At 42.8% G+C, this 19,440-nt stretch overlaps 1 protein-coding gene across 2 annotated transcripts in view; it reads left to right on the top strand.

Moving 5' to 3' along the window:
* The window catches only part of PAH (phenylalanine hydroxylase), a 173,225-nt gene that overhangs the window by 142,871 nt on the left and 10,914 nt on the right, over nt 1-19,440 (top strand). For both annotated transcript variants that reach the window (XM_085886580.1, XM_085886579.1), the window contains exon 9: nt 13,576-13,632. In XM_085886580.1, the coding sequence (XP_085742706.1) occupies nt 13,576-13,632 (57 nt within the window). The remainder of the gene's footprint in view (nt 1-13,575; nt 13,633-19,440) is intronic.

Raw genomic sequence — 19,440 nt, 5'->3', positions numbered from 1 at the left:
CATAATCTGTTGAACTCTCTCATACATTATTTTTAACAACAAAAACGATCTTATAATGCTTCATCTTCCTCTCTCACACATGTGGTACTCTTTACTGTTTCACAATGCACTACTCTTCTGCTATTTTAACAGACTGCTCTCATTTCGACCTCTCCTTCATTCCTTGCCTAAAAAATCCAACTATTACAGCGCTTCTTCTCTCCATGCTCTGAATTCGCCTTCATTGCATCCATCAAGAATTGTGTTAAATCGCATCTCTGACCTAAAACTTTTAAAAACCACAGTTTGCCATGGATGCTCGCTTTCCATCAACCATTCTTTTTTTCCAACTTCAGTGCCAACTCACCCCCCTCACCCCTCACTCTCACTCTCAAAGCAACCATCCCACTCTTCTCCCTTCAAACCTCCCTCTCACCTCTCTCAACAATTCCCCCCTCACCTTTCTCCCACTTTCATCCCCCTCACTGTTCCTTCTCAAAGTTGCCCCCCCTCTCATCCACCAACCTCCCTCCCTCCACTGCCCTCTCACCTCCATCTCTTCACTCCACCTCCTCAAATCCTCAACTGCCTTCTTCCTTGTCTCTTGTCCCCCTCTCCCCTAGCACCACAGAGCCTTTTCTCCCCTCGCGATTCTGCAATACCCCACACTCCTTCAGCAACCCTCCTTACCTGCCCCCCTCGTCCCTTGTCCTACCCTCCCCTCCACCTCCTGCACCCAAAGCCTCCTCCCCTTCCTCTTCATTAAAAGTGTGGACCTCAAATATCCGGGGCCTTCGCTCAAACCTTTCAGATCTTTCCATACAGGTTGCCACTGACAAACCAGACATTATCTGCCGAACAGAAACTTTCCTCTCCCAAGACGTGTCTGACTCCCAAGTATCTCTCCCTGGCTACTCCCTCTTACGGTATGACAGACCTGAGCCTCGTCCTGGTGGAGGTGTTGCTCTCTTCATCAAAGACTCTATTCCTCACTCTCCATGCACTGCTCTCACTCCCCCACACCCCCAGGAATACCTCTGGCTTCGGCTTCCCCTCCACTCCCACCTCATGTTTATATGTGTACTGTACCGTCCACCGAACAGTGATGACTCCATCTACACCTCACTATCCGAAAACATGGACCATCTTCTATCTTCTCATCCAAACTCTCTCTTCCTCTTATGTGGTGACTTCAATTGTCATCACGCCAGTTGGCTAGGTGTGGGTACCTCTCTCACCTGCCATGGCACCTCAGCAAAAGCTTTCTGCGACTCATTGGGACTGACTCAATCGGTCAACTTCCCGACCCGGATCTCAACCAATGCTACTCCATCTCTTCTGGATCTGATTTTGACAAATTTCCCTGACAATATCTGCTGCTCTTCCTTCGCTCCAATTGGTTCTTCTGACCACGTCCTTGTCAAAGTGGACATCTCTCTGGCTGTTATCAGAGAACCACCTCACCGCCGTCGAGTCTGGCATTTCACTCAAGCCGACTGGCAGGGTCTCCGAGCAGCCATCAAACTTACAGACTGGTCTCCTATCACTACTTTCTCAAACATCAACTCATCCTGGGAATTTTTTCAAAGAAACTTGCTCTCCCTCATGCACAGATTTATCCCCTCTCGTGTTCAGTTGTCTTACCCTTCCTCCCGCCCTTGGTTTACTGAAGCTTGTGGCGAGGCAGTTGTCCTGAAACAACTTGCCTTTGCCTCATGGAAAGCAAACCCAACTGAGGGCAATCTCAGTTCTTTCCACAAAGCTCGGAACAAGTGTGTATCTACCCTCAGGAGAGCCAGAAAACAACATCTTTCTCATCTCAAGTCTGAACTCTCAAACCTCTCTCCCTCCTCAAAATCCTGGTGGCGTTTAATCAAATCTGTTTCTGGTGTATGTTCCCCCTCCATCCCCTCCCTTACCTCAAATGGCCGAACTGCTGATTCCACACGTGATAAAGCTGAATGTCTAAACTCGGTGTTTGCAGCTAAATCTTGTGTCCTAAACCCATCACTATCTCTACCCACTTTACCCAGTCGCACCCAACTGACCCTGGACTCTGTATCCTTTTCTCCTGACAATGTGGAGAGCTTGCTTTCAAACCTCGAGTCAGATTCTGCAACCGGTCCAGACGGCATCAGCCCACGTGTCCTCAAAGCCTGCTCTTCTGCTCTTGCTCACCCTCTCTCTGTTCTATTCACCCTCTCATTTGCCCAAGGTCATCTGCCATCTGCTTGGAAATCTGCTAACATCACTGCCCTGCATAAAAAGGTGCAAAAACAGATCCCTGCAACTACAGACCAATCAGCCTTCTCCCAATCATCAGCAAGGTGATGGAATCCATCATCGCTTCAGACATGAAATCCTTCCTCTTCTCCAATGGCTTGATTTCCAATCATCAATTTGGTTTCAGACCAGGTCACTCTACCCTGGATATGCTGCTTCTGCTCTCCCATCAATGGATGGAGGTCCTCAATGCCAGACAGGAAATCCGAGCCGTATCCCTGGACATATCACGTGCTTTTGACACAGTCTGGCACCCTGCCCTACTCACCAAACTCTCTTCCCATGGTATTCAAGGCCATCTCCACTCATGGCTCGCAGACTTCCTCTCCTGTCGCAGTCAACGTGTGGCCCTAAATGGAGTTCTTTCATCCCCTCTTCCTGTGCAGGCAGGAGTTCCTCAAGGTAGTGTTCTGGGCCCTGCTCTTTTTCTGGTTTTCATCAATGATCTCTCGGACTCTCTGGAAAATCCTCTATTTCTCTTAGCCGACGACTCCACCCTCTGCCGTACCATCTGTCATCCCTCAGACCGGCAAGCAGCAGCTTCTTTGCTCACTGCAGATCTGGATAAAATCACAAACTGGTCCAACACGTGGAACATGTCTTTCAATCCAGACAAATCTCACACTCTCACTATGTCTCTTCGAAAGGACCGTTTACAACCCCCCCCCCCATCCACTTTCTCAACAATCCTCCGGAAGAAGTCTTTTCTTTCAAGCTTCTAGGTCTCACTATCTGCCATGACCTTTCCTGGGAAAGTCACATTTCCAACCTCGCCTCAAAAGCCAGTCGCCGACTGGGAATCCTCCGTCGTGCTAAGTCCTTCCTCGGCCCTCTTGAGCTCCTGACCACTTACAAAGCTTTTGTCCGTAGCCTGATGGAGTACTGCTCTCCCCTCTGGGCTGGTGCTCCTGCCTCCCACCTTTCTCGGCTTCACGCTGTCGAAACCAGGGCATTTAAGATCATCGGCATCTCCCGCAATGAAGCTGAGTCTTTGGGCCTCTCACTCAATCACCGCAGGTTGGTAGGTGGTCTTTCTGTCTTCTACCGACTCCTCTCCAGCCTTGCCCCCTCCCTGCTCTCTCTGCGATTTGTCCCCACCACATTTCCACAGGGTGCTCAAGGTCCGCCAACAACCCCCTTCTGGTAAAACTACCAAAATCACGAATCACTGCTCATCTTCACTCTTTCATTCCTCTTTTTTCCCGCCTTTGGAATAAACTTCCTCACTCTATTCTTTTCCATTCTTCCCTCCAGGCTTTCAAAACAGCTGTTCACCAGCACCTCTTGTCTTCCCCCATCCAAATCCTCGATCTTTTCTACCCCCGATAATCCACCCAAGCCCACTTCCTTCATTTCTCCTGCTTTCCTTCCTGAAAGTCCCTGAAATGTCCATCTTCTCTTCGCCATGTTCCCCGTCCCATCCCCATCCCTCTCCCTTCCACAGTTCACCTAATGTGTCTGTTCCCCACTGTTTTGTCCCTTCCACTCCCGCCCCTCTTGTCTCATGCCTCCTTGCTGTGAGTTGTGTGTTTGCTCTCATACAAGCCTTGACCAAGGTATACAAAAAAAATAAAAAAAGTACCGTCGGATCACGTAAAACCTTTTGATCCCATCGAGCGTGAACATCACAACCAAAGCATTGCGACAAGATATCATACATGGGTACAAAATAAAGAGAGAAGAAGGCATTGCTTATTGAGGTGTTGACACCAGAGATTTTGGACTAAACAATGCAGAAATCAAGAAAATGATGAAACACCAAGACCTCAAGCATGAAGTGAAAAGATCCTGGAAGCTGAAGAATGCCAAAGTTGATGATGAAGAACCTCACAGAGATCTTAAAAACCATCCCTGGGAATATCATGACAAACAGACTACAGTTGGAAGCTGTCCGGGGCTCAGTAACGATCCTGAAGAGAGCCCTCGGCACAAAACTGAAAACAGAAAACTTCACAGCTTGGTCTGGGAATCGTGACCCTTTACCGAAATGAAGGTGGATACTTTGAGCCCACCCTGGGAGGACTCCATCCCACATTCTGAAACCCCACATGTAGATACACACACACATATGTATATACACACACACACACATGTATATATATATATATATATATATATATATATATATATATATATATATATATATATATATATATATATATATATATATATATATGTATATATACACACACCCACACGCATACGCACACATGCACACACACAAGCACGCACACATACTTGCACACATACTTGCACACATACTTGCACACATACACGCACACATACACGCACGCACACATACACACACACACACACATACACGCACGCACACATACACGCACACATACACGCACACATACACGCACGCACACATACACACACACACACGCACACACACACGCACGCACACATACACGCACACACACACACACACACACATACACATACACATACACACACATACACACACATACACACACATACACACACACACACACACACACACACACACACACACACACACACACTGAAACCTGTGAGGGTTCCATTCCACTTTCTGGAACCCATATATGGACATACCAAGCAAAGACACACACGCACACACACGCACATTGCCTTTTCTTTGTACAGAGAAACCAAAAGAAGGTTCCCCATATGTTATATTTTTGTTGAATTGGTTAACCATATGGCCCCAAATACATATATGATCCTCCAAACAAATAATACCTGTGCGACGTCATCAATGCATCTCCATGACACCATCATGCAGGAGATATCAGTGCCTCACTGGGGTGTTAAGTAATGTTATATCAAATTATGATTCAGATATTTGATGTAAAATGTGTTGTCGTTTTTTTTAAATGCCATATACAAAAACTCCAGGAGTAGGGCTGGGTAAGACGTGTGTTTTTGGTTGTTATCTCCATATGCGGGAACGGAGCCCTCCTAGGTCTCAAAGTATCCACCTTCGTATGTGTGTGTGTGTGTGTGTGTGTGTGTGTGTGTGTGTGTGTGTGTGTGTGTGTGTGTGTGTGTGTGTGTGTGTGTGTGTGTGTGTGTGTGTGTGTGTGTGGGGGGGGTGTGTTGTTGGATGAGCGTGTGTGTGTAATGTTGTTGTTGTGGGGTGTACAAAGGGTTCTGTTTATCTGTTATTGTTTAAAGTTAAGTCCTGCGTTGCTTGGTCTCTGTCTGCATGTTGCACGCAATTTGTTTTGTGTCGCTTCTTCTTCGAGCCTTAGATGTTGTAGAAGTAAAAATGTTTCGAGCATACTTTTTGTTTTTGTTAGAATGCTACAAAAACGAAAAGTTTGGGTTCACAACTCGACGAACAAGGGATTGATCTACTTTGGAGCCAGTTCAGATTGAAAGCGACTCACACCTATCGAAGCTGAGATGAGTCCGCCATCAGACATCTCCCAGGGTTATTAAAGTGAATCCACTCGACTCTACTTGGCAGCTCCGACCTTGGACTGGATGCTCTCAGGAAATGCTGCATGTGATACCAAAATCGAAGCGACAATTTGAAGCGTAATTTGACAGTACGAGGTTTATTTGTGGAGCGTCAGAAAAGACACAAAACATATTCAATTGTTTTTACATTCAAGAGGTTGAGTATTGTTGTTTATTTTTTGGGCGATTGTTTTTTTTTTTAACCAATTAAATAAATATCACACCTAATTGGTTTTGCCTTCATTTTGAACAATGACACATATTTATATATTTTTTTTCAAAAATGTATTTGAAAATGTTTTGTCGATGGCAGGATGCCCGAGAGATACACACCATCGCCTCGAAGCTGTCTATCTTGGGTTTGAATCCCGACCCAGCTATAAACTGTTTCACAGGCAGGGTGATTCATCAATGTGTGTGTCGTCTTTTGGGAGGACGTCAAACTGGACGTCTCATCTGCCAGTATGAGTTGGTGGATGCTAAAGTGTCCCGGTGTCCTTCGCAAAGAGTAGGCGAGCTATCAGCAACACCCTGACCAAATTACAGATTCCTGCTTTCTCATTCGACTATCCTGCATCAGAATGGTGACTGGTCCTCGATTGTCACCCATAGTCAATTAAATTATGTGTTTTTTTTTCTTTGAAGTGGAGTTTCTGATCGATACAAGGTGTCCCTCAAATAGGTATCCATTTTACCCTGTGCATGCAAAGTGAAAAGCGGGGTTAAACAATTAGTGTCCATCCGTTTGTCTGTCTGTCTTATCAGTTTATGCTCCTCAGTTTATGATCAAGGAGCAACTTATTTAAATTGAATGTTATATTTTGACCATGAATCAGAAAACAAACCTGCTATTTTGCCATACTTTTGCTCTGAATTCGTCCCGATTGCAAATGTACATTGAGGAGTGAGATAGTTTTTTTAACTCTATCTGCCTGCTGAGCAATCAAACGAAATTGAAAATCCATCCAAACAGGAAACTTAGCCGACTGTTTTGTTTTTGTGATGAAACCTCTATTGATGAAGTCACCGGAGGCATCATGTTTTCAGGTTGTCCGACCGTCTGTCCGTATGTACGTACGTACGTACGTCTGTGCTAATTTTCTCTGTTTTCACTGCAACTGTTTGTCCAAATGAAATGAAATTTTCACCATGGGTGCGACTACTCATCTATAATAATAAATATCAATGTGTTTGTGTCAGTGTGTCTCCTGCCTAACTCCAAACTATTAAACTCAGCAGCCTGAAACTTTGCATGTTTACACTAAGAAAACTCCAAGGAAGTTCAAGAGTGAAAATTTGGTATTTTGGGTAATTAAAACACCCCTTTTGAAGATAGTTAACTGCCTTATTTAATTATATCCTTTATCAGGCGATCCTCGGCTTCCTTGCTCTCTGGGTCTTTAGGCATTTCCTGGGTAACCTTGCTAAGGTCTGAAGCCGCCATGTTTTTTGGCCTGCTCAACCATGCCTTGACTTGGAACAGGCCACAACGATTTCCTAACTATGAAGTTGTTGTTTTCACTTTCCTCACTAATTTTGTTCATCATAGTTACGAATTGCTGGGTATATTGCAATGCTTATAAATATCCGTGGACGTCGGCCTTCGTTGCTGTATTTCATTTCCACACATCCGATCACCACAAGTATCTCTCAAACTAAGGAGAATTACAAAATTTAAGCTCCAGAATCATACTTACAAGCAGTTTCGGCTCCTATAAAAGTGTTAATTTATCCAATTTGGACATATTTGACATTTTGGGCGTCTCCGGGAGGTATATGTTTAATGTATTGCTAATCACGTACCAAACAAGCTGTTTCTTATCAACCATTTAATTTGAGTGCTTGCTCGAGTGCTTCAGCCACTTGGTGAGCGCTTCCCAAACTGCTTGGTTGTTGGTTTCAGCAAAAGTACCCCCCATACTTTCAATCTAACATCGATTAGACAGATGTACGTTTCCCCCTGTGTTGGGCCCTGCGATGCTGTGCGGTTGGGAACTCGAGAGGTGTCTCATCCGCTGAAAATGTGCAATTTTATTTTTACAGGATGTTGTTTTGATTTACCTATATGTGCGATTTAATATAATCCACTCCTCACCGACATCGATACAAACATAAACACAACAAGGTCCATCCGACCATGTGTTTGTGATGGCAGAGAGCACAGATCGACATTTTGTGTTCTGTTCCTTGATATATTTTTCAATTGATTTTTGCTAATTTCTCATTTGAATTCCTCTTTCAAAGAACTATGTATAAAGGTAAATCTTTGTGTTTGTCGTTTTTGTGGATTTTATGCATGTGGACATTTGCGTGTGTGTGTGTGTGTGTGTGTGTGTGTGTGTGTGTGTGTGTGTGTGTGTGTGTGTGTGTGTGTGTCTAAATATGGGGTTTCAGAATGTGGAATGGAGTCCTCCCAGGGTGGGCTCAAAGTATCCACCATCATTTCGGTAAGGGGTCACGATTCATGGACCAAGCTGTGAAGTTTTTATTTTTTGTATACGCAGGTTTCAGAAGGTGGAATGGATCCCTCGAAGTATCCACATTGTGTGTGTGTGTGTGTGTGTGTGTGTGTGTGTGTGTCTGTGTGTGTGTGGGTGTGTGTGTGTGTGTGTGTGTGTGTGTGTGTGTGTGTGTGTGTGTGTGTGTGTGTGTGTGTGTGTGTGTGTGTGTGTGTGCGCGCGCGCTTTGTTGATTGGTATCTACTTATGTGGGTTTCAGAATGTGGAATGGAGTCCTCACAGCGCGGGCTCAAAGTATCCACCTTCATTTCGGTAAGGGGTCACGATTCACGGACCAGGCTGTGAAGTTTTCTCTTCTCAAAGTTTTGTTCCGAGGGCTCTCTTCATGATCGTTGCTGAGCCCCAGACAGCTTCCAACTGTCGTTAATTTGTCGTAATATTCCCAGGGATGGTTTTTAAGATCTCTGTGAGTTTCTTCATCATCGTTCCCATGAGGTTCTTCATAATCACTGGAACAACTTTGGCATTCTTCAGCTTCCAGGATCTTTTCACATCATGCTTGAGGGATTGGTGTTTGGTCATTTTCTTGATTTCTGCATCATTTAGTCCCAGATCACCGGTATTAACACCTCATTGAGCAATGCCTTCTTCTCGTTGTTTGTACCAGAGTGTGATATCTGGTCACAACACTTTGTTTTTGTTGTTCACGCCCGATGGGATCATAAGGTTGTACGTGAGCGGAAGGTACTTCAATGTTTCAGTGATTGCTTTTGGTTCATTTTTCCACAAATTTTCTGGAACTGGAATATCAAGGTTTTTGCAGATGTGCCAGCGGATTACTTCACAAACTCTGTTGTGTCGTTGTGTGCACAGCTGTTCTGACATGTTTTTGGGGTTTTTTTTTTTCGTGTTTGGTCATTAAACATCACATATCGTTCTCTTTGCGAACCCCACCTTGACTCCTTACATGCCTTTTCTTTTCTTTTCTTTTCTTTTTTCCTGCTCCCCTCCACCCTTCTCTCACTGTCTGTCCCCTCCTCACTCCCCCCTCCGAATAAAATGCAGCACTCTGTACCCCCAACTCTGTTGCTCTCTTGGTGTGTGTGTGTGTGTGTGTGTGTGTGTGTGTGTGTGTGTGTGTGTGTGTGTGTGTGTGTGTGTGTGTGTGTGTGTGTGTGTGTGTGTGTGTGCGCGCGCGCGCGTGCATGTGTGTCGCTCATGCACCCCTTCCTCTCGCAGTGAATAATGTTTGGTGAGGTGTCGCTGTCCTCACCTCCTTCCCTTTCTCGCTCTCCCCTCCCCCTTCCAAGCTCCCCTTTTTTCATTCTCTCTGCCTCCCCTCCCCCCTCTCACCATCCACCTGCTTTCTCTCCCTCTCCCTCCCTTTTTCTCTCCACTCCCCTCCTTTTTGTCCCCATCAGCGAAGCGATGCGTTGTATTTGCAAGTGTAAATCGTTTTAATGACAATATGTAGTCATTGGTCATGTGGTGTGGCAGCCATTTTGGGAAAAAGGAAAACCTTTGGACCTCTATCTCCAAAACTGCTCTGTATCTTTAAAAAAAATTGAAACCTGGCACATGTGAAGTACTCCCCATGGGAAATGAGTGTGATTTTTTTTTGATGTCATCCATGGCTTCATTATGACGTCATAATTGCATATGTCAAATGCTTTATGTGATGAGTGTGAACATTTTTGAAGGTCATCTAGGGCTATACTGCATGAGGGGAAAAAATTGATGTCATCGGTCGCGTGGTTCGGTAGCCCTATTGTTTTTACATAAAAACCTTTAAACATCACCTTCTCTGAAATGACTGAACAGATTGAGGTGAAACTTTACAGGTATGATCACCTATCCATGAGGATAAATAAAGTTCTCCACCTCTGCAGTTATAGGTCACATGGTTTGCAGCTATGGTTTTTTTGAAGAACAAGCATTTTAAAATCTTCATCTCCAGAACGGCTTCACAGATCGAGGAGAAACTTCACGTATATGTTCCCTAAGCCTTGGGGATATGCCTGGTGTTGGCTCAATGGTTAGGGTGGTGGGCTTTGGATCTTAGGGTCCTGAGTTCAAATCCCGCTCAACTGTTGAATTAATACCAGGTGGGGTTAACGTGGCCTGTCATCCTTCTGAGGTCGGCAAAATGAGTGCCAGCATGCTGGTATACTGCGTTGGAGTGGTGACCCGTCCAGGATTGTGCCCAATAGCCAAGGAGACTGCTTAAGTAGCACCAACGCTCTGCACAGCGTATGGTCCCAATCTCCTCCTCCTCTCCTTGGGGATACCAGGATATCCATGAGTAATCAATAGGTCACATGGTCTGGTAGCCATATTGGATTGATCGAAAATCCTAAAAATATATATTTCTCTTGAACCACTTCGCCAATCGATGTGAAACGTCACAGCTATGATTTAGTAGTCATGGGGAATACATGTTTTAAATAACAACCTGATCAGCAACATGGTACTGCAGCCAGAATTATTTAATATTTGGAATCTGGGTTCAGGGACTTAAATCAAACTTGGTCCAATTATGTATTATGATGTAATAATGTGGGTGGATGCATATCTGTTGACGTCACGATGTCGAAGAGTGCCCTTCGAGTTAAGGATGTTGTAAAGCACACTTACAACAATTACAAATAACTAATGTAACGTGTTCAATGGAGTGCTGTAATTGACTCTGGGTAAAAGAGCAGTAAACCCAGATTTTATTTATTTATACTCCTTTAAACCTCTTTAAACCTTTATTTAAATTGAATTACTGTATATACAATAATTGAACACCGTACAACACAAATCGCCTTCACATACTTTGAAGAACCTCCAGTTTTTAGTACTTGGACATGTTTCTGGGGTGGTGTGTCTGGGTAGTGTATAAGACTGCTTCAACAATGCTAAACTTCTGGATTTTTTTGAAGCGATCTGTAAAACCATTACTTTGTTAAAATTGAAGTATATACTTCAACACGGCATGGTGTATGTGTTCTATGAACCCTCTTGTTATTTATCAAATACAACAAGCATACAAACTTTCCAGTTGAAACTTAGGGGCTGTATACAAAATACATAACTCCTCTTTTGACAACCGCCCCAACCCCCTGTGATGCTCGCTGATGCTTTGCTTGACCCCCACCATATAAAAAATACCTGATTTTGTGATTGAGAGAAATCGACTTAAAAAAATTTTGATCAGCTTTCATTTGTTTATTTTATTGGTGACATCTGACAATTCAACCAGAGTTAGTGTGCCCTTAAGCTACCTCCAGATTTTACAAATTTCTCCTTGAATTTCCTGCTTTCTCCTTTTCGAAAATACCCTTTCATAGCTTAAAATTAATGATTTGAACAGCACCTCAACCATTCTTGGATGAATTAAACCAAAAGCAATGTTGTTCTAAATTGAAATGTCCTGTTGTGGTGGAGGGAAATCAAAGGTGGCTGTGCCCATGAAAGATGAAGATGGTGTCATCTGGCTGCAGAGTTGGGGACTCAAGCTTACAATGACTCAGAAACAAGTCAGCAACTTGGACACTAGTTGCACTCAAATTGCAAAATCTTGCGACTTGCACCTTGACAAAATTGACTTGAGACTCGAATTTGGGACTTAGAATCAGGGGACTTGTGACTTGCTTGCAACTTACATGTGACTTGACTTTATCATGACATGTTCACAATGTTCAGAAAATAATCGTTGAATAAGTATTGAATTAAAATGGGGGTTTAAAATAAATGGTAAATGATTTTCAGTTGATGGCATGCACAGTTCGGTCAATGATGACATAAACCTTGTACGTGTATACCTGGTCGCATACCGTTCTCCACTAAAGTTAAAGGGAATGTCCCCTCTCCAGACAACACAGAGCACACCGTGTCCAAGTGGCATGCGTCAGTCTTACCAACGGAAGCATAATTTTATTCAAACAATTATCAGCACCCGTGTCGAATCAAGGAAACTTGGCCCCGTGCACATCCTGACCCGATAAAATAATTTTGTGATGATTTAAATATCATTTGACTTGGGTTATTTAAACTTCGTCAATAATTGTAAATTATGTCACGACAACAATTTAAGTTAATAAGTTTTCCTGCACAGGGCAAGGCATCAAAGTGCATTGCCCATGGGAAGAATATTAAGCCATGGGACCCATCTGCCCTGCTGCAATCGTCATTGCTGGAAGTTGTACAGTACATTCTGAGATATCATTCGCGAAGAGCAGGCAATTTATTGCCAGAACCCTGAATAAATTACAAATTCGGTGAACGTCATGCTTGGCCAACTGGTTCATGAACAAATTGGGCCAAAAATATTCTCCAGTCAAATCCCAAATGCACATTGATTCCTCAGTGTCACACCCTCTTTCTGCTTCTACAACGTCCCAACCCCTTGCTAATTCCCTTGAATCCCAACCCCTTCCTGATTCGCCTCATTATACGTTTCATTTTAACGTACATAATAAATATACAGAACAAGTAAATTATTTAATTCTTCTTTTTCATTCCACATTGAATGCTTTGGTTCTACGTGTAAACAATTTAAAGTCAAGCTGAGGTTACTGACTCGTCTCATGTACATATTATGTTCAAGTAAGTACACTAGACATGAGAAGGAAATTTAATTTAACTTTTTTTCTTTCTGGGAACAAAGCAACGGATATCCACTGTATGAAACTGACAAATAAAAACTTGAGTTGAACAGCTTTTCAGAACCTACGTTGCAATAAATAAAGCCATGGGTCTTATTTCCTTCATAGCTTGTACTCTGCAAAGTTTTAAAGTAAATGTGGGACTTTACACAAGTTGAAGTAATACGACGGTGACTTGAGACTTGCCCTCAAAGACGTAAGAATTGTCTTCAAAGACTTAAGATTTGCCCCCAAAGACTTGAGACTTGGCTAAAGTGACTTGTTGACATTTCTGCCTGCCTGTAGCTCTGACACCCTCCTCCCCACCCTGTGACACTCTTTGATGCTCTGGGAAACACATCCTCCCCCAAATAATCATATATTTTGAATATGATCCCTTATGTGGGACAGTTAGAGTAATATTTGAAGTTTTCTTTAGTCTTCAACATGTCTGCCTTCTCTTTCAGTTAAGGTTTGTTTTCTTTCTTTTTTTTTGCGAACGAGCTGTTCGTGAATTCCTCGATTCAAATTTCGAGATCCCCAAAAATGGATCAGCCATGGTGGATCCATTACTTGGCCCCCAATATCCCCTGGTTTTTGTCCTGTTTTGATGAACTTTCCATTCGGATATATCGTTTGCTGGGTAGTTCACATGTTGGTAATGGGAGAATGTGCTGGTGAGGGGAGGGGGTTGAGTTTAGACTCAGAGTGTGTATATATATATGTATGTTCAGATGCTGAAGTGTGAGGCTTTATCCACCCTTGTTTAACCACAGGAAATTGGACTGGCATCCCTCGGGGCTCCGGATGAGTACATCGAAAAACTCGCAACGGTGAGAATATCAGCCTGCTCTGCAACTCTCCATTGAACTTTGTGGCACTTTCACTCATTGTACATGTGTTGGTGAACAGACTTATACACCAGACTCTGTGTTGGTGAACAATATCAAGGATATGTAGATACAGGAAAAAGCAACTCCACCTAATGAGCCTTGTCCACGTCCAAACCTCTCGAAGTGCATGTCAGGTTCATTCCTGTCCTTACGTCAATTAGAAAAATTAAAAATATATATAACATCAGTGATCGTTCCATCTCAAGGGTAAAATGTAGTGACTTTCTTTAGTAAAGGATGTTGAGATTAATGACGCTTCGATAATTGATGACTTCTGGAGTCGGGAATCTTTTTTCATGGGTCACACCTGCCAGTGACACATGAAGTAAAAGTGAAAACAGGCAGGTAGAGGAGAGTGAGCGAAAGGTCTACACTATGCTGGCATGTAGATGGCGATGATAAAGATACTAGTTTTATAAAATATAGTTGGATTGTTCACATGGATCTTAAGCTCAGGAAGTCGTTTATTCATAAAACACATGCAGGACAAAGACTTGAGCAGACATCAACATAATTTATGCCTGGTTTTGGTTAAATGGTTTGGGTGGTGGGCTTGGGATCCCAGGATCGTGAGTTCAAATCCCACTTGTCTGTTGAATTAATACCAGGTGGGGTTGACTCTACCTGTCATCCTTCCGTGGTCGGCAAAATGAGTGCCAACTTGCTGGTATCCTGTGTCGGAGAGGTCACACATCCAGTATTGTGCCCAATAGCCAGAGTATGATCCCAATGGGTGGATGGATGGAATATAATTGGAACTTCCTCATATTTATTATGAAGGCCTTCCTCATCATAGATCACCACGGCTGACACCTGATATGGAGACTTGAATCTTGGTTTCCTGAAATTTCCTGAATTCCTTAATCAGGGGTTCATTTGGGAATGCTACTTGCCAACCCATTATTTTTGTTAATTGTTGAACAGGGCTTTAATGCCAACATGATGAAGCAAGGTGCTGCTGATACATTTCAACAACAGAGTGTCTGCAATGATGTGGTAAAGATATGTAACCACGTTAAATGGCTTACATCGGGCGTTCAAACAGTTTAATGAAAGAGATACAACATTCCAAGATGTGACAAAAAACTGCATTGAGTCATATATATATATATATATATATATATATATATATATATATATATATATATATATATATATATATATATATATATATATATATATATATATATATATATATGTGTGTGAGGTGTGCTACACCATTGTAAGCAACACCGAACCGTGTTTCCCCATTGTCTTGGACCGCTCACCTGCATTAATTTTTTTCTTTCTTTTTTCAATTCATTATTTCCATATTTATATGCTTTCTGACAGTTCTGTGTTTTTTTTCGATTGTATCGGCTTCGATGTCCGGCGGCTCGCAAAATTTCATCTCTCTCCCTCACCCGGAAGGTAATGAACTTTAATATCAGTCAGCGAGTCGGTGAGTGAGTCAGTGGTTAGAATGATTTCTATATATATATATATATATATATATATATATATATATATATATATATATATATATATATATATATATATATATATATATATATATATATATATACACATATACATACATACATACTGGTGGGGTGTGCTTACACATTGTGTATGCATATGAACCGTGCTTCCCCATTGTTTCTGGTCGCTCACCTTTATTTGATTTTTCATATATTTGTATTCTTTTCCTCTTTTTTCACTTATTTATATTTTCATAAACTGATGGTTCTGTGATTTTTCCTGGTGTATCGGCTTCGCTGTCCATCAGCACACAAAATTACCCTGCTTCTCCATTGTCTCGAGTCGCTCACTGACATTTTTTTTAATTTATTTATTTATTTATTTTCTTTAATTTATATTTTCATTGGCAGATGCTTTGCGGCGGTTTTGCGATTTATTCTTTTCTGGTATGTCGGCTTCGATGTCCATCGTCATGCAAAATTTCAGCTTTCTACATCACCAAGCAGGTCTCGATCTTTATCACTCATTGAGTGAGCCAGTCAGTCAGTCAGTCAGTGGTTAGAAAGAGCTTTATATTCCAGCGGGGTGTGCTTACACATTGTGTAAGCAAATGAACCATCTTTCCCCACCCATTGCCTCGGGTCACTCACCTGCATTTGATTTTTTTTTTTTCATTTATGGATATTGTCCGACGATTCCGTGATCTTTTTTTTTTTTTGGTGGACTGGCTTCGATGTCCATCGGCACACAAAATTTCAGCTTTCTATGTCACCCAGAAAGCACTGATCTTTAACATCAGTCAGTGAGTGAGTCAGTCAGTCAGTCAGTCAGTCAGTGAGTCGATGGTTTTATATATTTTATATATATATATATATATATATATATATATATATATATATATATATATATATATATATATATATATATATATATATATATATATATATCTTCTTCTTCTTTCGGCTGCTCCCGTTTGGGGTCGCCACAGCGGATCATCCATCTGATCCGCATAGTGATTTGGCACATATTTTATGTCATGCCCTTCCTGACGCAACCCTGGTCGGCTCTTACGACACAGGGATATGGTACACCTATTTTAACCGGGGTATACACCGGCCCAGTACACTGGTACTCATTTCGCCGACCTCGGAAGGATGACAGGCTGAGTCAACCCCCTGGTGTATTAATTCAGTGGCCCAACGGGGCTTGAACTCAGGACCTTTTGGATCCCAAGCCGCTGCCCTAACCACTGCGCCAACACCAGGCTGTATATATATATATATATATATATATATATATATATATATATATATATATATATATATATATATATATATATATATATATATATATATATATATATATATATATATATATATATATATATATATATATATGTATATGTATATATATATGTATATGTATATATATATATATATATGTATATATATATATATATATATATGTATATATATATATATATTTTGTGACGTCCACGGGACTTGAACAGTCCCGCCAACGTAGAATGAGCCGAAACGATGGAGGCGGTTTATTTATTTATAACCCAAACATGGCGGTTCTAATCGCTCTACCGCAAACGGGACGAGGAAGGTGGCATGAGTCACTTTTCACTGAGTTGATGATGTTTATTCGTTTTTACTATTAACCAGAAATAACAAGACTCGGCAAGAAGAGGGATCCGGGGCGATTCGACGGGATGGTGTGGGATCGGGCGTGGGGAAAAACACAGACAATTCCAATGAATAAAGAGATCTCAAACCTTCTAAGGCGCCAAGCACACACACACACACACACACACACACACACACACACACACACACACACACACACACACACACACACACACACACACACACACACTAGCTATTTCTGGTGGTCAGGCTGGACCGTGGTGTGGACGCAACTGTCCCTGGATCGGCGTCGGACGAGCTGGCCTTGCTCTCGTCAGGGGGGCAGTAGAAACCGTGGTGCTGTCGACCTCCTGGTCTTGGCCCAAGTCCGCTCACAGCCGCCAGGGAACCAGTTTTGGCGCCAAGTTGCGAGCAGGAGAGGGAGGCAGGTCCGCCCGCCGTTCGACCCCGTACTCCGAGTCAGCAGAACCCCAGAGCCAACCAAGGTGAGGCACGAGGCTCAGCAAGGCTCCAAGACACGATCAAGAACACAATCGAATCAGCACAACAACAAGGACGCTCTCCGCGCAGCAGCCTCTACACCAAAAAAACCACGATCTTTTTGGTTGTGATCTTCTTCATCTTCCTTTTCGACCCCGAACAGAACCTTTTTATCCTCCTATCCTCGTCACTTCCAATCGAGCCGTTTATTGGCCCACCGCCGTCGCCTTCTGCCAATCGTGATCACGGGGCGGAGCCATCCGCTGCACTGTCCTGTGACGTCACGGCCAGTCTCCAGAGAATACCAAAAGGGGTTTACGCAGACACACTTACTCTATCCCGTGTCCCTATCTAATTACGTGACAATTATCATTTCCCCCTTGAAGAAATGAACATTTACTAGACAACTTATCACCACTGAATTGCTACTTATTACATCGAGATCCTGGTAAACTCGAACAGCATGGCATACCTAATTAAACATCCTAATTACCCTTTGAATGCAAACCCCCCCCTCAAACGTAACAATATGTATATATGTATGTATATATATATATATATATATATATATATATATATATATGTATGTATATATATGTATGTATATATGTATGTATATATATATATATATATATATATATATATATATATATATATATATATATGTATATGTATATTTATGTGTGTATATGTATATATATATATATATATATATATATATGTATATATATGTATATATATTGTTGTGGTTGACGAAATTCGCAAACCACCATTCAGGTCCCTTCGGTGAGATATCTCTGTAAGTATATGTGTAGTTAGGCCCAAACCCGTTGTTTAGAGGGAATAAATGTCATTCATTCGGGCTGCGACCCTTCTAGATAGCCGTTTTTCTTTTACTATCTTTATTTTGGACCAGCCGCCATTACTACCATTACTACCACCACCAACCACGTCTCAACAGCCATCAAACAACAACCACCAACCGCAATCTCACACTCTCACTATGTCTCTTCGAAAGGACCATTTACAAAACCCCCCCATCCACTTTCTCAACAATCCTCTGGAAGAAGTCTTTTCTTTCAAGCTTCTAGGTCTCACTATCTGCCATGACCTTTCCTGGGAAAGTCACATTTCCAACCTTGCCTCAAAAGCCAGTCGCCGACTGGGAATCCTCCGTCGTGCAAAGTCCTTCCTCGGCCCTTTTGAGCTCCTGACCACTTACAAAGCTTTTGTCCGTAGCCTGATGGAGTACTGCTCTCCCCTCTGGGCTGGTGCTCCTGCCTCCCACCTTTCTCGACTTCACGCTGTCGAAACCAGGGCTTTTAAGATCATTGGCATCTCCCGCAATGAAGCTGAGTCTTTGGGCCTCTCACTCAATCACCGCAGGTTGGTCGGTGGTCTTTCTGTCTTCTACCGACTCCTCTCCAGCCTTGCCCCCCCTGCTCTCTCTGCGATTTGTCCCAACCACATTTCCACAGGGCGCTCAAGGTCCGCCAACAACCCCCTTCTGGTAAAACTACCAAAATCACGAATCACTGCTCATCTTCACTCTTTCATTCCTCTTTTTTCCCGCCTTTGGAATAAACTTCCTCACTCTATTCTTTCCCATTCTTCCCTTCAGGCTTTCAAAACAGCTGTTCACCACCACCTCTTATCTTCCCCCATCCAAATCCTTGATCTTTTCTACCCCCAATAATCCACCCAAGCCCACTTCCTTCAATTCTCCTGCTTTCCTTCCTGAAAGTCCCTTTAATGTCCATCTTCCCCTCGCCATGTTCCCCGTCCCATCCCCATCCCTCTCCCTTCCACAGTTCACCTGTGTCTGTTCCCCAATGTTTTGTCCCTTCCACTCCCGCCCCTCTTGTCTCATTCCTCCTTGCTGTGAGTTGTGTGTTAGCTCTCATAAGAGCCTCGACCAAGGTATACAAAAAAAAAAAAAAAAAAAAAAAAAAAAAAAACGCCGCTTCACAACCACAGCCACGACCTTTACCGTCACATCTCGCTCTCGCAACCATCGCATCACCGCCATTCCCGCGCCGCTTGTGGACACCGATCCTGGACTCGTGCAGGGCGCGCGCCGAGTGGCGGGTGCAAAAACACCAGCCTTTCCGAAGAAATCGGATCAAAAACGATTCACGCCCACTTCTGTTCTGTC

This window comes from Eptatretus burgeri, chromosome 6, assembly GCF_056783735.1.
Source record: "Eptatretus burgeri isolate ZD-2024b chromosome 6, Ebu_testis_v1, whole genome shotgun sequence".
NCBI classification, from domain to species: Eukaryota; Metazoa; Chordata; class Myxini; order Myxiniformes; family Myxinidae; genus Eptatretus; species Eptatretus burgeri.
Note: the sequence above shows the minus strand (reverse complement) of the source record. Positions and strands in the feature narration are given on the sequence as shown.